The 26,015-nt window shown below is 37.4% G+C and overlaps 2 protein-coding genes across 4 annotated transcripts; one reads left to right on the top strand and one right to left on the bottom strand.

Annotated features, from left to right (window-relative positions):
• On the bottom strand, positions 1-8,465 carry LOC120348538 (uncharacterized). Of its 2 annotated transcripts, none has more exons than XM_039418694.2 (6): positions 8,375-8,465; positions 6,084-6,189; positions 4,954-5,095; positions 3,936-4,098; positions 2,682-2,809; positions 1-189 (listed from the first exon to the last, which is right to left on the bottom strand). In XM_039418694.2, the coding sequence occupies exons 1-6, from the start codon at positions 8,404-8,406 to the stop codon at positions 137-139; spliced, it is 624 nt and encodes a 207-aa protein (XP_039274628.1). In that variant the 5' UTR covers positions 8,407-8,465; the 3' UTR covers positions 1-136. The 2 variants fall into 2 exon arrangements, with proteins under 2 accessions (XP_039274628.1, XP_039274627.1); XM_039418693.2 differs by lacking the exon at positions 8,375-8,465 and adding an exon at positions 7,064-7,191.
• A 5,161-nt stretch (positions 8,466-13,626) lies between these two features.
• On the top strand, positions 13,627-16,810 carry LOC120348542 (sperm-associated microtubule inner protein 10-like). 2 transcript variants are annotated; one of them, XM_078115759.1, is made up of 4 exons: positions 13,627-13,701; positions 14,303-14,423; positions 15,633-15,724; positions 16,545-16,810. In XM_078115759.1, exons 1-4 carry the CDS (start codon positions 13,667-13,669, stop codon positions 16,666-16,668), a joined length of 372 nt encoding a protein of 123 aa, XP_077971885.1. In that variant the 5' UTR covers positions 13,627-13,666; the 3' UTR covers positions 16,669-16,810. The 2 variants fall into 2 exon arrangements, with proteins under 2 accessions (XP_077971885.1, XP_077971884.1); XM_078115758.1 differs by lacking the exon at positions 13,627-13,701 and adding an exon at positions 13,930-14,064.
• Positions 16,811-26,015: the final 9,205 nt, after the last annotated feature.

The following is a 26,015-nucleotide window of genomic DNA, read 5'->3' as shown; positions in this document are numbered from 1 at the left end:
TCATTTGTTTAGTTTTATTCAGTAAGTGCAAAAGTGCGTGATATGGCAATAAATAATGAAAAAAACTAAAAAGTGTTGGTATTGCTTTCATTTCTTTTGTGAAATAAACATATTACGTCAACAATCTATGACGTCATCATTGTGGACTCGATGAACTTCCGCCGCTCCACATTCGCCACCGATTCATGACTGAAAAACAAAGATTCCAATTTAATATAGCTATGTAATAGATGTATGTGTGTCGTGCTCAGCGCCGGATTAACCATTAAACAATATGAGCACGTGCTTAGGGCACCAAGCAAAGAGGGGCACCACAGAAATTTTAGAGCAGAATTTTATATAGTTTATCGGTATTTATTAAAATATTACGAGTTCACCAGGCGAGTCAAACTTCAAAATGTTCGCTTATTTTTTGTCTTCACGTATCATATTAACCTTCTTTACTAAAAATGAACACTGAAACTTATTTATTGGACACGAAATGGGTCGTATGAGTCGTTTCCTCAAATTGTTGTTGTTGTTTTTTTCTTTCTAGTATTCATCTTGTTGCTGCATTTTTATTTTCAAATTTTTTTTATTCTCTTCAACAATTGGACCAATGAACTATTTACACTATGTGGCGGTTCCACGATCGCATTTCAACGATCTCGTGGTCAGCGAAGTCGGGAGTTTTTTGATAAGGTAGGCCAGGGTGGTCCAAACCCTGTCATGCTGATACATTCCGTGCGGCTCACAGAACAATTTTAGCGTATATTCGTATCTAATGGAGTAACGTTTTTGAGTTTTTTTTTTAGATATTCCAACTGTGATTGGGATCCCGAAATTCAAACCCTTTTTCTAACGCTTTGTGCCTTTATTTTAGTAAAAACACTCCTCTGTTTACAAGCGTCGGCCATGTGACAGTAGTGACGAAACGCAGAGCCGACTTAACGCTGCGTAATCCAGTTTTTTTTCAGTTAGGCCCCGAAATACCAACTGAGACGAACTTGGTTGGTATTTGACGATGTCACTAAGCTTGCTTACGCTGCAAGTTTTTAAACTACTCAATATAACAATTCGTAATAAAATGAGTGTCGCAAGAAAGGTGACATAAGAGAACACGGCGGAAATGTATTTCCTTGCCCAACACACAGTGTGAGTAATATCTGTCACGAAAGAATATAATTTGAAGCGACATTAAACGCGAGATGCGCAAAATACAACGGAAATTAACTTTAAAATAACTGAAGGCTTTATATATCTTCTTTAAAAGAACGCCACCCATGCAACATGATAATAGTCTGATTAGAACGGTGAACTCTCGTTGTTTATTAAATTTAAAGTAAGTAAACTCGCGATAGTTTGATCACTTTTGGGGTTTCTCCGACTTGCGGCCCGCGAGAGCTCCTCAAAAGTTTTTGCGGTCCTTCAACATAGCAACCTTGAACCACTTTGAAGTAGACTGCTAGGTACCGGTAAAATTTCAAACTACAGTTGTGACTTGTATCCTATGGCATTTCGATTCACGTTGAGACTGGAGGCATGAATCTTTATTATCACACCCCTCAGGACTATAGATCTCAACCGATATATCGGCCCAATTTTGCGTGTTTGCCGATATATCATATCGGCAGTAAACGGCCGTTATATCGGCTATATATAACAGTTACAAAAAACCAAAACGATTCGTAAAAGTTATTTTATTTACAGTTGGTTGTGATTATTTTCAATGGATAATACACTTATGTGGTTTATTGTTTTTATAATTAAATTACACATGAGGGGGCACAAAAGTCTTCAGTGCTTAGGGCATCAAATGGGCTTAATCCGCCCCTGGTCGTGCTAATGTAGCTTAGGCAGGATATGATGATTGGGTTATTATAAGCATAAAATATTATAATAGGTTTCTCTATTGTTATAATGTTAAGTTCGGCATACATTTCTTGAAATGAGGAAACCTGTTGTTAGTGAATTCCGCCACTTTTTGAATCCCGCCACTGGCGATCTCTGTATTATACACTCTACAATCCCGCATTTTTCTTAGCAGAACCCATTTCTTTTATTTTATGTATAGGGGTGCATGTCGCACAACTGTGACCCAGGCCAGTAAGGTTTTGTACATGCATCTCGTCTCTGTTAAAAGCATTATGGTCGTAGCAAAAGAGACTCGAAAATTACGCCTGTATAGAAAACTGTGTTGGAATAATTCCACCTCACACACCAACACAAAATGGGCAACAAGTCTAAAATTATGACACTACGTGGCGGATCAATTTAAAAAAAAAGTCGCTCAGGTCAGGTTAGGGTTGAATTTGTCTGATATTCTATGAAAGAATTTCATGGCGGAACTTTCCAAGGGTGGGTTTTGAAAATTCCTTCCATCTATATATTTTGTAAATTTTTAGATGGTTGAATTGTGTTTGACTGATAATGTCTGATTTCGGTCAGACGAAATATTTCAGAACTATACTTGTGTTAGTTCGTAACAGGACCCTTGAATCACTTAGAATAGTTATTTTGACTCTTGCGTCTTGTCACAGCATCATTGCATAGCATAGCAGTAAAAAAGGATTAGTAGTCGATCCCGTAGAAACCCAATAGATAGCACATATTTTAAGCTTGTTCTAGAGTTTTTATGAACGGAAATTTTTCAATGGAGAAATTTGCCGGTGAAACATGTAAAATGAACATCGCTTCCTTACCCCAATCTTTGCCAGCTGTCTGTGGTCTCTCTGCATACAAATAAACTCCATATGGCGCATTCTTCCTGTAATATTGTCGCGGGATTATGGGGTCTGGGCCCCCGCTTGACTGGACGTGTCGAGAGTATCTAAATACAATGTAATTAAATCAATAACTTATCTTAGTGGTTAGAGCATGGGGGTCCAAGGTTGTCGTCCTCGCGGGCCACATTATTATTTTTGTAATGTTCATGGGCCAAAAATTGGTAAACAGTACAATACAGAACAAACACTTTATTGTCCGAACATATTGATCAATATTTGTCATTCATCAAGCTAAAACATGCAAAAAACTCACGAAAACGTGTAAAAATTTTACTATGTCTACATTTTAGTGTAAGATTTCAAACTCTTTATAACGGAAAAAGTGTCATAAAGAGAAAGGCAGTTTTAGATTGTCAGCAACACAACTTGCAGACATATTAAGCTAGCATTGTGGTATTTTCCTCCCATATCCAATCAAAAATCTGCCTAAATCGGTCAGCTTTCTTTTCAAACTCATGTTTACAAAATAACTGCAGGTTGATTGATTACAAAATTTTACCAATTTTAAAATACAGGAGGGTAATTAAAACACTATATTTTCTGACATGTCTATGCAGCATTTTTTGTAAGACTGTTTATTATAGTTGCAAAAAATAAAAATAAACGGCGGTGGTTATATTGTTCTGCCATAATTAATACATAGTTATCAAGCATAGCCGACCCTAGGTCTAGGTAATAGATAACCTAATTGATTTTTAGTTTTTTATAAAGTCTTATTTGTTGGCATATATTCCAGACTAAAAAACAACTCCAAATGCGTTTTTGTTCACCCTCTCGCAAATGCGACGCGGGCCACAGATAATGAGTCGGTGGGCCACATGTGCCCGCGGGCCTTGGTTTGACCACCCTGGGTTAAAGCGTTAAAATAGGTTGTTACGCCCCTGCTATGATGGCATTGCTGGGTAAAAATCTCAAGTTCATATTCCCCGCCAACCGCTTGATTTCGAATCTTCCAAAAATGATTTTTTGACAGTTTTTTTCTGAATCGAGAAAGCTGTATACTAACATTCACAGGAGCCACTGTATATTAGAGAACCGGAATTTTGGCGGTTGGCATTGCCTAACAGGTTTATTACTTCTTTTTATCCGAGATACAACGCTCCAATTCGCCGAGTAATGCCAAGGAGGTTTCTGTTACAGAAGCTATTGAACATGTGTGGCTGTGGTTACCTGGAGAACGTTCCATTTAAAGCGTGTTCATACATGGACAGTGGATGCTTGTATTCTCTCTTAAGAAGGCCGAGTGGTCGCGCAATTTTAAGTTCTGGATGATGAACAGAGTCGGTCAAGGCGTCGCCTCTGTCACTCAATTCGGATTCGAGTTCCTCTGTCACTGGAATGAGAGAGATAGAGATTCAGATATTTATTTTCATCGCGCAAAAACAAATAAAACAATGAAACACAACACACACACAAAAATATTAAAAACCCGGAAAACATTGAATCTAGCAATTTATGAGGGGTCGCGAAAGACTCGGTGAGTCATCCAGTTAATGACAACTTATTGCTGAATTTGAGCAGCAAATATAGCAGAGGAACAGTTTAAAAAAATAAATTTAAAATACACAATCATGAAGAGAACAACAGATAAGTAAAAATATGGATAGAGATTAGCTTATGAGAGATTAATTTATGAGAGGTTTATTTATCCTCACTCCCAATGCGGCCATGTACAAGTTGACACTCATACGGGAGGGATACTATTTATGGAAGAACTGAGCTTTCTCCTGCTGGGAATTACCTTCACAATTAGTTAAACCCTGGGCGATCTGGTGGTCATGGGAGTAGAGTCTAAGATCTTTTATGTGCGATAGCTTGCGGTCTCAATTTAAAAACAAACTTTCATAAAAAAATTTTACGGTGACAATGAATGGATTTCAGCGGCTCGAGCTGCGAGTTAAGAATACGCTTGTCATCGCACAACTGATTGCCCTCTGTGACTTTGCAGGTTCCAATTTCTTGATGAATAATTATGTGCGCCCGTCATAGGGTGGTTCACGTATCTGCCGGTCGGTTACGGCTTCTTCCACTACCATGTCCATGTATATGAAACAAATAACTGGCTAACTGATCCCATACCCGACGTGGAGCGGTAACCGAATGAATAGCTGTTGCTCTTTAATGGCTTCCTTCTCCTCCGGGATAAATATGAAAATCCAAATAAATTCTTAATCTAGAACTAACTCACCGGCCGGGGCTTCTATTAGAACTTCTCTTTTCTCTGTTGTGTAGGGAGACCATGAGGCCTCTCTGTTGACGCTGTTCTTATGGGTTCGTCTATTGATGAAATGACCCGGAACATAGGTCAAGTCGGAGATGTAACTTCTGTTCTGAAAAAAAAATCGCCATGTTTAGTCCATGCTAGTGAACAACATCCGCCATTTATAGTCCTAATTTTTTATACTTGAATTAATCTCACGACGTAGAATACAACGGGAATGGGTACAGGAAGTATTTGTATACCAGGCCTGAAGTAGTATTTGAAATGGTATGGTATAACGTCGAGTAGATCGCAATAAAGTTCAGGCGTCTTTGACTTTATTTTCCTCGAATATATGGAATACACATTTCATACACATAAAATGGCGCTCTTGAAGTACGCGTACCAAGATGGCGGTAACCGGAACGTAGTATGTGTACCAGATTAGGGTTAGGTCATACTTTCAGGTACAAATACTACGGAAGTCACTTGGCTAGTCCCCGATCTCGTAATAGAACTAAAATAAGGAAAATTGAAATCAAAATATGGCCTAATCCTAACCTGGTTCACATATTACGTTCTGGTGGCCGCCATCTTGGTTCGCATACTCCAGGAGTACACATAGAATGTATTATTTTGATATTTCCCTCCACAAGTTTTTTAATCCTGTTTATTTTAGGTTGTGTTAAGTTAGGGTGCAACTATGTTATTTACACGCCGCGAAATTTCTATCTAGTTTAGATCTGAATAAGTTGTTGCATGTTCTTCTGACTTATCTTAAAACACGGTGAATAGAATCAAAGAAAAGAGCTAAAACATAGTGGTGGGGCAATACCAGAATAGAAAATTTCTTCAATTCGAATTTTTAACAATGAAACACTCACTATATTTGAGAAACTCACTCATTATTGGCCTATGATCATATCACTCTCATGCATTTTAATATATATTTTTTAATACACGTTCAATATTATAGACTCTCAGATTGCAATGGAAACATGCGGAACACCTGAACTGCGTTGGCGGTATCCTGCAGTTCCACGGAATTCCGACTGAAAACCACCATCCTAACTCAACCAAAGTTGTTAGCTCAAATATTTTTCCAATGAAAAACTCACAATATTCGGAAAATAAACGTTTGGTCTCTCGTTGTTGACATTCCAGGTCACCAGTCTCGGTGTGATTGGAATCATAGCGCCTCCTGATATCGTTGGTCGGTGACGCCTGTGAGTAAAAAGATTTAAGTGAATTAATTACTCACTCCGATCAGTAATTTTTGTTGCGTAATGCATCACTGTAGTTTTATATAGCTCTTGGCTCATCATTGGTCGTCCGTAATTATGCTCAGATATGAATTGCTTTTACTTCTGCGTGAGTGCCCGTAACTTTGCTCACAGATGAGTCTCCTTTACTTTTGAGTGAGTGCCCATAAGTGAAGGCAGTCCCCTATCCTATAGGGTTGTTGCATCCTGCCCTTCAGCACCCGTAGAAGTATTACTAGATCGATGGGAATCTTAGAATATCACATAGTTAACAAGGAATGTACATTAACATTGAAAGCCTAAAAGGGGCAATTAAGTCGAGCGAAGTACAGCGCCCATTCGAGATACAAAGATATTCGATGAGTTGAGATGGGTAGAGGACTTTTCCTTTGTGTGGTTAACTGGCGGTCTGAAGTGTATAGATGAAAGAGGTATGTCGTGTATTGCGATATATACTAAACTACGAGTAAAAGATTTACGCCAAAGGAAATGACGCACAAGCCAGTGACTTATCCACGTAAAATGGCGCCCATGGCAAATCTAAAATTTCACACCCTTGATTGTTGACTGACAATTTTTAAGAAGTGCTGTTGAATGGATATACTACCTAATTATTTGACTAAGAATATGAGTTTGAAATTATTTTATTAAAACATTCCACGATTAAAACTATTCTCCCTTTTTGCGCCCTTTTCCTAACGGCGCCCATGACACGAGTCACGGCTGCCATACCCTAGATAAGCTACTGCAGAAGGCATAAAAGTGGCTAAAAGACTAAATGACGAGCAGTCATAGAAAAAGCGTATGTAAAATCGTTTTCAACAACTAAATCAAACCTTTCTCGACTCATAACTTCCATATCAATTCGCTTTAAAGCAACAATGTCGGACATAGAAGCCATTTTTAGTCCAAAAAATTAAATTATCCAAAACTGTAAGACTGAAAAATACCATTATACGATTATACATTCTAATCCATTTAAATTCCAAATTGAAACACTATTCCTAATAATATTATTGTCAATGTTTACTCGCTCACAGATTTCTCAATATTTTGCCATAAGGCTTTTTTATAAGGCCCAAGCCATTGTCAACTTCCATAACTTGATACGATTCATTACCAAACTGATTCGAGTTAAATCTTGAAAATATCGGGCATGTTTCGACTAGGACTCAGCCCTTTCATTATTGCAATTTCTAATATCACCAAAATGCAATCACACGCATGTCTTGCAACCTTTATCGGGCATGTTTATCAAGCCCTGCTGCTTCTTGCACATTTGCTTTCTCTGCACAAAACTGAATTCTAAATTATCCACGTGCTAATAACTAATAATAGTAAATACTTTTAACAACTCCTCATTAAGCACATTGTTTATTAGCAAATAATGATCACGACACACGATCTATAGTGTCGAAATAATGTCCCTATTATTCGATAATAATAGTCTGAAAATGTCCTTACAATATCCTATATTACGTCACACAAGTGCTATTATTCCTTTGTTTGTTTTTCTTCGAATAAAAGAAATCACGTGATCAAGTCGCCGAGCTACCAGCCGTCACGTGACTTCAGGAATTCAAAAATGATCTCGAGGATAAATCAGTTGTTATCACAGGCTATGAATGGGCCAGACTAAGACGCCGAAATATAGTATCCACGCCAGAGCATTTATAAAATATTAAAACAGAGGTTCTGAAAACATCCACGGACCCAGTGATTCCCCTGCATCCCTTAAAATCTCCCCCTGATTTTCATGTGTGACACCATACTTTAATTCCTAGCGCAAATAAAATTGTATTTGAATATTCAGAAAGTGGCTCATATGCCGTTGAAAATGATCAGATCAACACATTTTGATAAGTTACGAGTAGAATTATCACTAATAACGAAATATCTACCACCCCCTCAATTTGGAAACACTCCCCCTAAAATAAAAACCTGGGTTTGACCGCGTTTGATAATAGCAAAGTCAACAAATGAAAGCAAATAGATAAATAAATTACAGTCAGAACAGTATAGAATTATGGTGGCGCATCACGCGCACTCATTCAAAGTAAAGGAGATCCATCTTTACAAGGCTCTATGCATGCAATACTTCAGAGAATAAAAGTTAGTGCATGCATCGCAACATGCAGTATACTCACGCAAAATATGCCGATCTGGCTCTGTCCTCCATTTTGCTTGAGAGCTTTCAAGGTCTAACTAATTAGATTTTATGCTGCTAGTTTATTCATCAAAGGTAATTTAAAAATGGTCTCAAGCTCTCAACTAACGCTGAAAAAGTACTGACTGATAGTACAGTTCTACCCGATCAGTGATGCGTTAAAGGCAAATATACAAATTTGCGTTAAGCAGGGTCCCAGGTCACATGACAGCCTCAGGCCAATGCGTCTGAATTGGGACCCGTATATCCATAGGCCCTGTTCCAATTCTAGGTGATATTTGTCAGAATTCAACCATTGGGTGGGTTAAAAGCAAAATGTCGTAAATTAGGCTCACTTTAATCGTGATTTTGTACTTTGTACTGAACTAAAAGTGGAAAGAGTTCTGATAGTAATATTGAAAGTTTGCTCAAAGTAAGGTCCCGTAACTATATATATAGAGAGAGATGGCGACAGCTTTACCATAGTTTTTCAATACTCTTCTCATTGCTCGGAACTTTGCATGATGGAATTAAAAGAAGATAAACGACACTACCTATACGTCCACAACCTACGAATTCTCATTGGTGACAACTCGTATAAAAAAAAAACTACCCTAGCCGTGAACTCAGGAGCCAGATCTCTTTGCATAAAAATGGTCTCGGTTGACACAATATTATAAGCCGAATTATTATCAATGAAAAGAATTCTAAGGTGATATCTGCGACGCTACCAGTACTATTTGAATAGCAATCACACCATCAATAAACCACTTTAAATGTAAAAAATATTACACCTTCACTGGAATTTTATAGTAATTGAGATACCTTTGATTTGCTATTTAATATATGAGAATAGGCATGGGCCAAAGATAAATCTCGTTTGATGGATTGACCGAGGCAAAGGTCATCGCGTACGAGAAAAATTGTGACGCGATAATGATATAAGAAAGCATCTGATAAAACTGCTCAATCACATGGTTAACCGCTACCTCTTGTTGCTAGCAAGATAAACAAAAAAAGTGGTAAACTAATCAAGGATATAGAGAATTAAATAAAGGAGATTTCAAAATTACTGACGGGGGATTAGCGGGATAGCAGCAGGGTACGTATGCGGGAGAACTTTCTATCTAACCCAAGGTGTATACAGGCATTATCCACTGTGAACCCCGGTAAATAGTAGCAACGAGATGTCGTGGAAAATATTTGCATCCACATCGGGACTGATTCACCGCAGACTTGCATTCAAACATGGTCTAAAACTCAACCACACTCACGGGCCTACTTTTATAAAGAATTGCAGTAAGGTCACGGGATGAGAATTCAAAGAGACTCATCTCTGATTCAAGTTACGTGCGACAACTGAGATACCAAGAGACACAGAGATAATGATGAAGAATTATAGCGTAGAATACCACGCCTGCAAATGCCGATTGGCTTGAGACCCGATTAGTTCAAACCAATACGATTAGGACAGCATGATACGAAACAGTGAATCCCACATAAGTAAAATCAACTTTCTTGAGCGCTAACGGCGTCGCTCCAGGAGTGTATGTATCAATATGGAGGTAACTAATTTCGGAGGTAATCGCCTACTTTACATCAAGTTATGTAAAGGGCCTGATTACTATGGGCATAATATTCACTTGGCTAACACAGACAGTCCCCGAACTCGTAACAGAACTAAAATATTCTCAGTTCAACCGGAAATTTGGGGAAAAATCGGAATAAAATGATGGCTTCTGACCCTAATCCGTATTTGCCCTGGTACATACCCCAACAGTCGCACTCCGACTCAAAAATCCGAGTTAATCCTACGGATTTGTTTACTGTATAACATTTTCCAGCATTTACACAAGGGTTTCCCTGAAGCCATTATGGCGCCTCCTATATTTGCTAAAGGCGAATGGAGAATTGACACTGTTAAGAAACTCGTTATATAAAATTCATTTCTTCTTGCTTCGAGACAATTTCATTATAGTTATTGATAGTGTTATTAGTCAGTAGGTGCTTGGAATTTTATTATCCCAGATTTCCGCAACTTCAGATAAGGTTCCGAAGTCTGAGTAAATCTGAGTAAAAACTGAGTGGATTTTTGCTTTTGAAAATATCTTTTTTTCAAAAAAAAATTCTCTCAAAAGAAAGTGACGCACGCCTTAAGTTAGGAAAGCTCAGAGCAAGTTACTAGCAACTAAACACTAAAAAGCCAGGAAACATAAAAAATGCACTACATGTAATCATAGTTGTGCATTCACTCTGAGAGTTCATTCACACATATCTGAGCGAAGTTTAGCGTGATTACTGAGGGGTCAAGAGCTACGACTCACAAAATTATTCAGACTCGTCTTATGCGGAGGGTTTTCTATACAAATTCATCAGCGCCAATGCATAGTATACATTTACTTTCCATGGTTTTGAGTAATCCCGAATTTACAGGTCACTTTTTGTCACTTTTTTGACAGCGAACAATCTTTACTAAACTAATATTTGCTGAGGAATTTTAAAAGCCTCCATTGTGATGCCATAAAGACAGGCGAGAAATTAACCCGCTTTTCACGGTAGCTGAATGTTCGCACATTAAATTATATAAACACTCAAAAATTGAAAAAATCAACTAAAAAATACGTGCAGTCATTGAAATGGTTAACACTTGTATAAAGGACACTATTAGTGCGATTGGTCCAAGCTTAATACAGAAATGTCATCACATAACGTACTTGAAACAATTCAAGTTATCCTGTAAGGCAGGGGTGTGCAATTTTTAGTACGGGAGCGCCAGATTCAAGTAATTGGGTGAAGCCGCGGGTCGCACTTTTATTCAAGGTATCATTTCTAGTAGTTAAAGTTAAAGTAGTTAAAGTTTTTGCTAGCTAGTTTTGCTAATATTACAGTGGCACTCGGGTACTAGTATAGACTTTGCGACGCAAAGAAATTGGAATTGCTCGCACGTACCAGAATAACTAAACTAACAGGAATAACGTACTAGAATAACTCGTTTCGTGGGCACACCATTCGAGGGTTAAACTTCTCTGCAGGCCGCACAATATTTTCTTGCGGGTCGCATTTGGCCCGCGGGCCGCAGTTTGCACACCCCTGCTGTAAGGGAAACATTACGATAGAAAAGAGATGTTCTTGGGAAACAACTTTATTTAAATTTTTAACACGACTCCGCGATAGGACAAATTTGACCCGGAAACTTTAGCACTTGAATTCCTTTTTGATGAAAGTTTTGTGTGTTTAAAGCTACAATTTGAACTTTGAACTCTGGTGAATATTTGAGAATATGGTTCCAGCTATCACTTCTCCGGCTCGAAAAAACCTGCTCGCAACTAACCAATGGGCCGAGAGTTAGCCCATCTATGTTGTCATCGCAGGGGTGTTACTTTGGTATGCGATCTCGGCGGTTATGATCTCTCAGTGATTCAAGTTAGCGTTAGGAACTGAATCCCATGAGATCGCACACCAAAGTGACACCCTTAAACTTTATGTTCAACACCTCACCCAAAGCGTGATTGTATAAGTAGGTAATGCTGAAGCGGAAATATTCTAAACCATTCAGAGATAGTAGCTCTCCACATATCAGTGATTCTTTGTACAAAGCCTTGCTCTGGGTGAAGAAAATAAAACGACCTAACCCACTACTGCAATATAATCATCAGGGAATTCAAGTCATGCTAAACTAGGAAACCAAATTAGAACTGACTTTGAAAGAAGTGCTTAGTAACATGGACGTTATTGAATTATTGTTTCGTCTATGAGAAGAAATATTTAGGATTATTAACTTATTATATTCAATTTATTTGTACAATTATTTATTTGGTAATTTTGCAAATTTGTTAATTCGAATTGATTAATGGCGCAAAAGATGCTGCACAACAACAATCAACCAGGTCTCTTAATTCGAGTTGGCATGGCCCAAAGTTAGGAGTTTTATTATATTTGAACATTTGTATAGTTGCGGCCTTACGCGAGTTAAGTGTTTAACAATTTAAAGTTCTTTGTTCGGTAACAAGCGTTGCTTTGTCACGTAATAAAGGAGGACCATCGACGACACAATGCGCGGTGTCATATTACGATTAAACTCGTTCTAATGTATTAAAGTGCACGAAGTGGGAGAGTTAGGAATGAAATATTTCAGCCAGAAAAGGTTATAATAATATGAAAAACTGTTCAAAATTAAGCATAGAATTGACTGGAATTTATGCGTTATTAATTACAGATGGATGTAGATGGTCGAGTGGTGAAATGCTAACAATGTTGGCTTCGCAGTTTAGCTTGTATTTATGTATGTTTTTGTTTTAAAATGTAGCAGCTTGTGTAAGATGAATAAACAATATAACAGAAGGAATACATGAACAAGATGCTGAGGCAGTGTTTCCCACCTATGGCTCGCTTGAAAATTATCTTGGGTCACTTGTTCTTTCAACAAAACTTATAAGTTACTGCTTCTATTTTCTAGTAAATTTTATTGCTTATTTTATATTTGTATTGAAGTGTCGCTCAACAGTAATTGTATATGTGGCAAGTATCACAGCGTAAAATCTTGACACCTGCTGTTATTAGTCAGCCAGTTAATTTTGTGACCATTTACGGCATAAGCACTACATATCTCCTAGTATTTGAGCATATACTTATCTCGCGAGATTTTACAAAATTTATTTTTTTTAAATTTAAGGTCGCTTGAAAAAAAGGTTCAGAACCACTGGTCTATGCACAGTTGTGTGATGTGTACCCCTTCATAAGCGTAGCTTCTGTTTAAGTCTGCTACGTTATGATAGGTCAATAATAGACATGACTGAAATAGTGTGTATTAAGTAGCACTTCCACACAGCACTGTGACAGTATATACAGTTAGTTGAAAGAGACTTGATTCCAGGGTGTAAAAACTTTGAGTACATGGGACTGGGAGAGGGACCTAGGGCATAAAAATGCCAATATCTCAAAGATTTTTTTTACTTCAAGAAATCTCGCCCAGCGACAGGTTTAAGATGATCTGCTCTGGTGGTAACCCCGGGCAACTGACCAGCTACCTACTTCAAAGACTCGCTCTGGAAGATTCCAAAGATATTCTCGCTTCGGAAGATTTTTAGGTTATTTAGGCGTCGAGGCTGATTTTCATTTAAAAAATTGATTTAATGAGTGAAATAAGCGCAACAATTTAGACTGATGCCAAGTCGCTTGGCATTTGACCCCTCAAAGAAATCATCTATTTAATTATATGAATAGCAATGTAGAACATGCAATCTTTTTTTTCAGAAATTAATTCAATTTCTATTACGTCATCAACACTATTACTATGGCGAAGACAAATGCACAAGTACAAACAGAAGTGTAAGTAAATATATATTTTATCACGATTTAAATTTTCTAAATATTATGATGTAAATTTCCTGTAGCGCAGTCCTCGGTATTACTAAGTACTGACGTCATCACGCGATGACGTCATTTTTATAAAAAGCAAAATAGACAAAATCGACTCACCAGTAAGGCTTCTTCGACGAACGAAATTAACAATTATTTGAAACGATAGAAAGTCATTATTAAAGCAGTATTGTGACGTCACATATCAAGGTTATAAATTTTCTAAAAATGACAAAAACTTACCATTCTTAAGTTAATAAAGCGTAAAAGTAGGGAAAATATGGATAGCCAAGAAAAACCTGTAAATCCTGAGACGAAAAATGACGATTCAAAGTAAGTTTGCGATAATAGTATAGATATAAGGCAAAGTTCCGAAATGAATTTTAAATTCAAACATTTTTTTGAATTACTGCCCAGAAATGAAGATATTTAGCGCTTAGTTTGACTCTTGCGTTGATGGCGGCTATGTTAGAATCTTGAGCCTTTCTTATATATTCCTCCCTTTGCATTTGGAATCTTTTTATCATCCCGCAATTCAAATTCCAACAATGCTTACTGTTCTTATTTTCAGCACCCAACGGGCCCATATCATCCAACACATGCCCTCGTTCTCACGGCTTCATCCCATCATACCAAAGCGATACGTACCAGAGTGGAAAACAGACATGGTCAACAGGACCAGACTGATAAAGGTAGGGCAGTTAAACGTAGTAACTTTCCTTTTTTGCCATTTGAGTAGCTTCGTTCTTTCCCCAGTAGTCATAAAACTTAGTTTACGATATTTGTTCAATTCAAGGGCCCTTAGCTAGTGTTGCGCACAACTCGCACTCTGGATCTTGTGCAATTTGAACAGTTTATATTAAATCCATAAAGACGTAATATACCAATAGTAAATATATAATAATGATTCATTACCGCGCACTCACTCAGAAGTAAAGGGGGCTCATCTATGCTATGAGTTAGCGGATCACACCACATAACTGCAGTTCTTTGAGTTTTATCTTTCCATTTCTTTATTCTGAATGGACATTGACATGGCGCATCCTATGATGATTTAACGCGCTACTATTCCATTACTTTTAACGGTACTCCCGTAGTATGTGAGCCAAGATGGCGGACTCCGGAACGTTGTATGTGTACCAGGTCAGGGTTAGGCCATAATGACATTCCAATTTTTCTTATTTTAGTTCTATTACGAGTTCGGGGACTAGCCAAGTGACTCCCGTAGTGTTTGTACCTGAAAACCCCAACTTGGTACACATACTACGTTCCGGTGTCCGTCATCTTGGTTCACATACTTCGGAGTACCCTTTTTTATCCTTTTATCGACAACACAGAGCGCAAAGCGAGCTGGAATCTACCCGGGCATATTTAGGGTTTTCTCATATTTTGGATAATTTACCTTTACCCACAAGATATCGTAAATAACTGAAAATCCGAAAAAACTTGGAATAATTTTACAATTCTAATTTTGAAAAATACCAACTATGGTTTCGAATCCTTATCGATGACAATGGAAATTTTCATGTGCAGAAGATCTTGGTTACAAAATTATAGAATTAAGTTTATTACTCAGTGGAAATTACCTAAGACACTATACTGTTCATTGAATTCAAATAATATCTCGATCAGTATTTTGCAATGCTAAAAGCCTTCGCGCCACGGGTATGGTATTCTGAGTGCGTATTTATCAGTTGGCCACACCAGGTATTCAGCCAAGCCAAATTGAGGGCGCTCCGGAAGTATTCGTACCAAGATGACGCACAACCTGAACAACCCTGACCTGGTACACACACTCTGTTCAGGTTGTGTGCCATTTTGGTACAAATACTTCGGGAGCATCAAATTGAGAGCATTACTAGTTCTCCCACTTTATTAATTCTGTTTTACTTGCAATACAGAACGCAAAGCAAGCCGGAATCTACCCTGGCCCTCACGATGAAAGCTTATTTCTTGAGAAGAGAGAGAGGCTGAACCACGGTGAAAAGAGAGGGTAGGTAGAAATAGCGCGAACGCGTGTTGTATGAGCTTATGTAATCAGCCGAAATACTTCCAAATTTCCAAAATACGAGAATTCTAATTATAACTGCTTGGAATATTGAACTGGAGTTGGAGGCAAAAGTTGGCAAATCAGGGTTTCCAGACACATTGTCGACTACTCCGCAGTTAGATAAAACATTCCCGTGATCTCGGTGCCAAAGTTGCTAAATAAATTTTCTACATAATTCTCCGATTTACAGATAAACGCACCTACAGAAAAGTTCGGTCGAGTCGGAGTCAAGATTTTATCTTAGTTATATTCTGCTCAAACCCGAACAGGATCGTAATTCTTGAGTAAACCGGAGCCGGAGTCAAGAATTTTTCAACCGGAGTCTATATTTGAAGTTACATTTTTCGCCAAAGAAATCGCTATAAACATTTCGATTACCCGAAATCGAGAAACGGTGACGAAGTAAATTTTTCGAGTATACCGAAGTTTGATAAAATCTTTCTCACACACTCATCCATGCGCATCGGTCGTTAGTAAACTTTTTTAAATATATTTTGCGAGATATGTTGTCGTGAAGACAACTGCACTACCTCGTAAAGCTCTTGAAATTTTATCAAGTCGGATTTAATTTGTTTTTTAATCAGAATTTTTCATTAGGTCGAGATCGATTTATTCATTTTAGCGTGGTTGGAGTCAAATTTTGTGCTGATTCGGAATCGTATCCGGAGTCAATTTTTCGACTACACGGAGTTGCACAAAGCTTTCCCGCGATATTACCGCTGAAGGCACAAATGAATTTTCGACATACTTTTCTATTTCTCAGATACGTTGTCGTAAAAACAACCGCTGCACCGCGTAGAGAACTCCTTCGACCCCCGTTCCCATCTCACATGAGCAAATATCAGAGCGAACTCATGTACAGGAGAGACCCATGGGAAGAAGACTGATCGAATCCATGGAATTTTTGGTGTTTTTTAGTTTTTAGGAATATTTCATTTATATTCTTTGTTGTTTTCTCAGTTTTTAGGAATATTTTGTTCATTTTATAATAAGTATTCAATTTGTGAAATAAAACACGTTAAAAATAGATTTATTTTGTATTCAAAACTCGTTTGCGGTATGTCTTTTTGGGGCTTTAAATTGCGATATACGGTAGAGGAATCTGGTGGAGAGGAACTTTTTGGTGGTACGCCGTATTAGCTCAGTAATTGGAATCTTGCATTTAACTACACTGGTATAGAAACCACTTCTTAATCATGGTGTAAAGAAAGAAGTTGGGAAGGTGATGCTTGTCTTGAACGATTCTGTTGAATAAGTGATACCCTCCAGATTATGCACAATAACGAAATTTACCTTGAGAATGAAAAAATTTACCCCTAAGAATGAAGAAATTTACCCCTAAAAAAATGAAGAAGTTTACCCCTGAGAATAAAAAAAATGTACCCCTAGGAATGAAAAAATGTACCCCTAAGAATGAAAAAATTTACCCCTAAGAATGAAGAAATTTACCCATAAGAATGAAGAAATTTATCTATAAGAATGATAAAATTTACCTCTAACAATGAAAAAATGTACCCCTAAGAATGCAAAAATTTACCCCTAAGAATGAATAAATTTACCCATAAGAATGAAAAAATTTACCCCATGTTAAGAGATGCTGGATTAGACGTAGTTGGATGTTTTGGTGATACGTCGTATCGAATCAGTGATTGGAATCTTGCATTCAACTACGCTGGCATAGTAGGTAAACCCAGATTCTGGTCCTTGCGATATATGAAAAAAATGAAACTAGGAAGAAAAGAGGAGTCTTACTAACGGAAAGCGAGGGAAGGGAGAAATAAACTTTTGCGCCCCCTTCAACTCCTCTGTGCCCCGCTCGGGACCCGCCGGTTGGGAACCGCTGACATAGACGAACGCTAGGGAGTAGGGAGGGAGTCTGACGTATCCCCTAGGGCTGGGCATTTTTGAATACCTTGTGATTTCAGAATCGAATCGAATAATTTTTTCGAATCGAATCGAATCTCGAATACTTGAAACTATATAATTGTAAGCGACTTTTTTTTTTATAGTAATTGGTCTTCTCAACAAATGAATTACTGAAGACATAGAATAAATCACTCAGATAGATTACTGAGCGTTCACACAGAATAAAAAACACGTGTTATCAATAACTCACTACAGAAAATAGTCATATGTTAGAATTTCGTTGAAAAAATATGACTCCAATGAAAAAAAAATTGGGGAATTCACCTCGACCATTAGCGGAAAAATAAAAACAAAATCGCGGCGATTCGAAATTTAGCTCTGAACCGATTCGAATAATTTACTATTCGATTCGATTCGAATATTCGATTCGAAATGCCCAGCCTTAATCCTCTCATAGCCACATAGCTCAACGTTCTTTCCGAATAAATATTCAATTTTAATTTAATAATTTATATTATTTCAATATCTTGTTTTTATTTACAATCAGTTTTTATTAAATGTGAGTTTTTTGTTATTTCTCATTGAAGATTTCTAATAAGATGTCGGTGGTACAGTGCCTAGCGTACCGCGGTTAAGTTCGTCTGTGTTCAATAAGTGTTCCTGAACGTCACCGGAGCACTGCTGAAATCAAGAATGGTTAATCGGTCAACCGTGTTTTGACAAACTGCATTATTTCTTCGAACCTGTTTTATTTTTAAACAAACAAGCTCTTTCTCATTTCCGATAAATGCTCCATCCTGAACGTCACTAAACTACTTTTGAAATCAAGGATGGTTTATCGGTTTACGGTGGTTTCAGTTTCGACAGGCCGAAATTGATGATAATTCAGCAGTTTTTTTCGAAATGAAAATACAAGCTTTCCTATTATTGAAAATAGTTCCAACTAAATTGCGTAAATACTTTGAACAAACTATGGACTCTGTATATAGGGCTATTAGTGATAACAAGACGTCAATAGAAGTACAAATAGCAAGTTATTGTTAAGCTGGACTTTTACATTTTAACCTGGGGCGGGAGCCAAAGGTCAGCTTTTTTTTTCTATATAGGAACACATAGGAGTGGGCATTGCTGATCCGAGTGTGAGAGAATTCACAAGGGCGGGGTCTGAATTTCTAATTGCCAAGGTAGACCTTAACAGCTAGCGGGCCCGTAAAGCCGAAAACATGGGTTTTCGAGTGTTTTTGGGTCTAAATATAGTTTCATGTTACGAAAAATTGCTATAATGTTTCTCAGTAGTAATTGTATATACGGAAAATATAAAAACTGTTAAAACTCAACTTACATTCTGCTCATGTAAAGCCACGCAACTACATGCCTCTTAGAATTCGAACATACCTTGGGTTGCAAGCTTTTACAAAATTTCTTTTCTGAAAAATAAGTGCTAGCTTGAAAAAAAGATTGTGAATCAGTCATTTAGGCAGGTATGCGTGCCCAAATAGAACGTCTCGGCAACTATCGGCTTTCTTTTGCCAATTTCTAATTTGTTATAAATTAGTTGACGCTAGAGAGAGGGTCGTTTGAAAGGCGGTGATCGACTCAATATAGGACAAGATAAGTTGGCCTGTTAACTAATGGGTCGAATCAAAAACTTCTCGGCTTGTTTGTTAAACTTAAAAAAATATTGATTCCATTTTTTGTTAACTTTATATTTGCTATTAAAGTGTTACTTAAGAGTAATTGCGTGGGCATTATTACCGCGTTAATGTGACAGCATCTAATCAGCCTTACAAAGCCACGCCACGAAAAATGTACAAGGTGGCAAACAAATGCAGTTTTCTTACCTTGAGGGGGTAATTTCTGGTAAAATAAATGCTTTATATTAGCATTTTTGCTGCCATAAAAGCACGCTTTATTTTGTTTAGTGTTTGAGCATCTACTTCGATCGCGAGTTTTTACAAAAAAATTTAATATAAGTCGTTTGACTTGGTTGCCCTAACCTCTTCGGGTTGTTTACGACCGTTTTATTATTTACCTTTTTTCGAGTTTATAAAAGAGATGAGGCCTAAGTGGAGAAAGAAGCGCATAAGGAGGTTAAAGCTGAAGCGCTGAAAAATGAGAGCAAGATCGAAATAGGCGGGCAACCATGCGCGCCTAAACAGAGCGTCTTGTCAATTATACTTAACCTTCCCAATGAGTGATATGGCCTGGTTATACATTAGTTAATCCTAGATCTGATAAACAGAGGCTCGTTTGAACGATGGTGATCGATCGGAAATATTATAGAATGAGTTCAGATAATTGCTCTCTGGTTATGAGGCAACACAAAAGGGCGTTTTTAAAGTCGAACGACGTAAATCGCTGGGAAACCGTATTTTCGCTGGGAAACAGTATTTACGCTATACAATTGCTATTGAGCGGCACCTTAATGCTGAATATAACGAACAAAAATCGAAAAATTGCTGTATTTACTATGACCCGTTTCCACATTTATTCCCCGAACAAAACTTTAGAATAGTGGTTTTCAACCAGGGCGACACGGCTCGTTAGGGCTGGGCTTCTCAACTATTTCCATCAAGGGTCCGTACACAAAATTTAAAAATTGCCGGGGTCCGATAACTATGCAAACAAAATTTCAGTGCATCGCTTGACGAAATACAAGCACAATGATCAATATCACCCTTCAGTGCTGGCATGACAACGCTTTAGTTGTGTGGCCGCGCACGTGAGATATTGTGCAATATTCACCCATAGTACCCGTGAATATATGTATTTTAAAGTCTTCCATCGACTTGATTTATTTTTGAAACTGAATATATTAGTTGAGGAAATAAACAATTTCTTTCAAGCAATATTAACGATAAAAATGTATCCAAGAAGCCAATAAAACTTCACTTTTTACGCCACCAAGCAAGTCTTTCTCATTAGCCAATGCTGAGTAAACAAGTGAGTCGATGCTCTTAGAAACCTAAATTGCTATGACAATTTTTCCTCAGTAGTTCATCGAACAATGCATTACATCACAATTGTGAGATGGAAAGAAACGGTGCATTCAATGTCAAGAAGCAGCTGCGGTCCGAATTTACCACTAGAAAGGTCCAGATTCGAACCGCAGTCCGCCAGTTGAGTAGCCCTGCCCTAGGGTTCTGCCAGCACAGTTCAGGGGTGCCGCAAGTTTCTATTCAAATCAGAGCGGCCCTTTTAAAATACGTTTATCTTTTAAATATAATAAAATACAAGTATCTATTGAGTTTATCAGTATGATTAAACTTTCCAGAACATAAAGATCACTTTGTTTCGGCAGTATCAGGTTTGCTTTATATTTATTACTTATCGATCTTAAGATCGGTAAGTATGTTGATAGCTATTTGTCTGTTTGTGTGTTTGTGTGTTAGACACTTTGATGTCTCCTTTACTTCTGAGTGAGTGCCATACCTTAGCTCAGAGCTGAGTCTTCTTTACTTCTGAGTGAGTAACTTTGCTCACTCAAAGAAGAGTCTTCTTTACTTCAGAGTGAGTGCCCGTAACTTTTCTCAGAGATGTCTCCTTTACTTCTGAGTGAGTGCCCGTAACTTTAATCATAGATGAGTCGTCTTTACTTCTGAGTGAATGCCCGCAACTTTACTCAGAGATGCCTCCTTTACTTCCGAGTGAGTGCCCGTAAATTCGATCATAGATGAGTCGTCTTTACTTCTGAGTGAATGCCCGCAACTTTGCTCAGAGATGTCTCCTTTACTTCTGAGTGAGTGCCCGTAACTTTGCTAACTCAAAGATGAGTGTTCTTTACTTCTGAGTGAGTGCCCGTAACTTTGCTCACTCTAAGATGAGTCTTCTTTGTTTGTGAGAACGTGTGTGTAACTTTGCTCAATAAAATCACTTTCAATTTGGAGTGAGTGTGTGTGACCTTGCTTCGAGCAAATGCCCTCAACAGAGTGTAGAAGCGTAATATCTTCGGCGCCAAAATTAAAACTCATTCACCGTCATTGATATATACCCTCATGTTTCAGCCAATGCATAAAAGCTAACAGCGGTTTCCAGCAACCAACCGGGCAATGCTACGACTGCGAACATCTTGGAAATGCTGACTTTGCAAGAATGGAAATGCTAAGCGGGTATGTTCAGAATCCTCGACCAGTTAATACATCTGTTCCAATCATTATGCATCTCAGCCTACAAAACCTGAACCCACGTCAACGATTGATCCAACTTATCCCAGCTATCCGGATATTGGAGGATCACACATTGTACAAAATCATCGGAGGAAACAAAGACAGAATGTTCAGGATTAAAAATCAAAATGGCGTCCATTCTATTCATTATGAGGAAGACATAGAACCAGGGAAATACACCATCAAACTCAAAGTGATTCCTAAAATCGGAAGAAAGGCGGCAAAGAAAGCGAGCCTTGGTATTCAAGAGATGGAAGCAACAATGAAGAACAAATTCAAAATTGAAATTGTGTTTCATTTTGAAGAGTAAATGAATAATTTCAAAAATATTATTGAATATATGTATATCTAATAATCAATATTTAGCGATTAAACAAACTGTTTTTGGTGGATGGGCGCGTATTTGTATGTATTTTATTTTGTTCTCAAGTTATGCTTGTCAAGGTCTTCTTCACTTTGTTTGCTTTTATGTCAGAGTAACCGAAATAAAATTGTTTAAAATCGAGTATATGAACAATTTCAAAAATGTTATTGTGTTAATATCGATCGAATATAATAACTGATATTTAGCGATTAAAGAAATTTAGAATCCAAATATGAATCTGTGCTTAGGTAATATATTAGATAATACTACTAGAAACTCGAAATAGAATATTCGAACCTACTGCATCGAATTTCCAAGAATCATCACCAATAGTTTTTGATTATATAAAGTTGGGATTTGAATTCGTGTTCGAAATGAAAGAATAAATAAGCAAATTAATAAAAGAGAATTTCGAATCAGAATTCATGTAGAAAAAAATCGAAATGGTGTTCAATATAAAATAACTTGAAGAAGAGAGAGAGAGATGTTTTTTCAACAACCAGAGATTGGGTAACTTCGACAGCAGAGTAAGCATGTGGAAAGCTTCTTTGAAATATTACTCACTGGCTGCTTGTATGCGCCCTATTTGGAAAGAAAGACGCGTGTAAGCGTCGTTTTTAAAAAAAAGTTCAGGTTGAAGATTCGGCGATCCCGAAGTATGTGCACCAAGATGGCGAACAACCTGAACATAGTATTTGTACCAGGTTAGGGTTCAGGCGGTGCGACATCTTGGTGCACATACTTCTAGAACTCCACAAATTTTGGGAAGGCTTACCTGCGCTCTTGGATCGTAATTATAAATTTTTCAGTGGTCAGGGTAAATTATTTTGTCGGAATTCGTGTTAGCCGGATTTGTGGAACGGTCTGATTTTTGAGAAAACGGTGTCAGCATTTCGATTAACCGAATTTGAGAAAAATAATCGGAGTCAATTTCCCAGATACTTCGAGGTTGCATAAAGCCTTCTTGCAATATTTGTACCAAAGTCACAAATAAATATTTTACATACTTTTCTATTTCCCAGATACGTTGTAGAATACAACCGTCCCACTGCGAAGAGAACTCGAAATTGTGGTTTCAATTTCGTCAGACCGTGATTGGTGACAATTAAGCACTTTTTCCGAAACAAACATACACAAGCCTTCTTATTATTGACAAGACTTTCTGAACGTCGCTTAATTGCGGAAACATTTCTGACCAACTGACTGAAGCTATAATGGTGAATCGGGGGACCATAGTTGATTTTCGACGAAATGGAATTTTTTCTCAGGAATAAACTGGCGCGCTTTCTCTCATTTGAAAAAGTTGAAAAGTTTCGAAAGGTTTAGTGATAATTATCAAAATATCCAATCGTTTTACCGTGGTTCAAAGTTGCTATGTTGGCGATTACTCATACAGGGTATCTCAAAAGTAAGTATACACTTTTAATTTTGATTTGTCTTTCAATTACTCATCATAGAGTGATTATTTTTTCAGGATACATAGTATGAATAAGTAGTAAAATTTAGGTATTGTTTGCATTTTTCAACAACTCACAGAATGACAAAGAGATTAACCCAAAAAATGGGGTGAAAATTGCTGTTTGGCAAGATGCATATAAAACAGTGAGGAATTCAGCACTTAACGACGAAGAATTACGCAATTCATCAAAAATTCATGGAAATTGGATCTGTAATTAATGCACAAAGATCAGGAAGGCCAAGGAGCGGACGCTCTGGGGATCCTGACTTAGTTTCAAATTCTTTGTTGAAAAGGCCCTAAGTTATATGCTTCTTGCCAATCAGCAATTTTGCTTCTAATTTTTTGGGTTAATCTCCTTGTCATTCTGTGGGTTGTTGAAAAATGCAAACAATAACTAAATTTTACTAGTTATACATACTCTGTTTCCTAAAAGATTGAACGCTCTATGCTGAGTACCTGAAAAGCAAATGAAAATTAAAAGTGTGTACTTACTTTGGAGATATCTTGTATAAAATCCAAAAATACATGAACCTATATTGGTAAACCGGTTGCCATGATCTCTTATCAAAAACCCGTCATTTAGCAGTTTTTCTATAAAATAAACAAAGGTAAACCTCAAGGGTTCCTGAACGTCACTAAATTGCGGAAACACTTCGTCTGAGTAAACTATTTACCTTGTGTGGAGTTAGTAACGACAAGACGTCAATAGAAGTACACATCACAAGAACAATCAAAAAAATAATTCTCGAGTCTCTGGAATGTTTCATTGGGGTTCCGGCCCAACAAAAGGTTGAGGAACATTACTCTGAACTTATCTAATGCATGAAGGATTGTTGCGTAGTTAGTTTTGTGTAATCCAAACTGATAAATTAGATGTAGACAAAATTCAAGAACTTTTATAGATTATTAGTTATTTGGACAACATTTTTAACAGTATAGAAAAAGGTAATTGTTTAAAATTGGTCCAATTGAGGTTTTCATAGCATCACACTTAACTGTTGAAATTGTTGTCTACTGGTAGCGCCATGATTCAGCATTGCTCACCCAATTTATCACACTCTGGATGAAAAGGGGACTATGAATTGATTCCCTTTGGTTCACTTTTGGGCATTTGAAATTAAAACAACAAGAAATCTCCAACTTTAGTATTCAATCTACCGAATCTAGACATAAACAAAACCGGGTATATGTCGTTTTCAAAAAATTATTTTCATTAATGCAGCGAGAGCCAACATTTACCATGTATGTAGAGGGGGCCAATGTTTATGTAATGTTTACCAGACGATGACGTAGAAAATCTAGTTTCGATTATAGTCTCGTAAGCAATTCTTGAGACCTATGACTCAGACGATTTTATTTATCAAAATCTTTCAAAACCTGGGTCACATATGCTGAGATATCGGTGCAGGATTGTAATATAGTGAAAACACAACATAGTCAGGTGTAGGATTGAGCTGCAGTCGCCTTCAGTTTTTTTTTTTATCGAATTTGATCGCTAAGTATGTTGATAGATATTTGTCTGTTTGTTTCTTATCGATCTTTAGTGATGGGACACGCGGTGTCACTATAGAGTCATGAATCGAAACAGCAGTTTCGATCGATAAGTCTTCGGTCCTCGACCGATATTCTCGTCTGTCTGTTAGACACTTTCGTATGTTATGCGATATATCACGGAAGCGAGGTTGAATTTGCTCAAAAAAATTTTGCATGTGCATTCATCATATCTCAGACCAGAAGTCTATTGATTTTGGATGAATTATGTCGTATAATTAGCGAGGTGTTACTTATCAATTTTAATCGGTAAGTATGATGATAGGTATTTGTCTGTCTGTTTGTTTGTCTGTTTGTCTGTCTGTCTGGTATATGCACGCGATATCTCACGAAAGCGAGATTGAATCTGCTTCAGATTGCATTTGCATTTATCATATGTCGTACCAGAAGCCTATTGATTTTGGATCAATTATGTCGTATAATTAGCGAGTTATTAATTAATTAGTGATGGGACACGAGGTGTCACTATGGAGTAAGAGCGCTGTTTTGGGGATCCCCTAACTTTCGATCGATAAGTCTTTGGTCTCTGACCGATATTCTCGTTTATTGATTATTTAATTTTATTTTGCGGTCTTCGATCGCTACCTCGTTTTGTGCAGTTTGCAAATCTATGAAGCCCATGCTTTAGGTCAGTGGAAATCCCCTGAGGTCGCTTTGTTTCAACCATAAAATTAAAAGTTATTCGGTTTATTTCCTAGTAAATTTTATTGTTTGTTTTGGAGTGTTGCTTAGAAGTAATTGTATTTGTGGGAAATAGGAAATCGTAAAAACTTCGCAGCATCTAATCTGCTTAAGTAAAGCCACGCCACGGTTTCAAAAAATGGCTGA

This window comes from Styela clava, chromosome 1, assembly GCF_964204865.1.
Source record: "Styela clava chromosome 1, kaStyClav1.hap1.2, whole genome shotgun sequence".
Lineage (NCBI taxonomy): Eukaryota > Metazoa > Chordata > Ascidiacea > Stolidobranchia > Styelidae > Styela > Styela clava.
The sequence above is the reverse complement of the archived record's forward strand: the minus strand, read 5'-3'. Positions and strand labels throughout refer to the sequence as shown.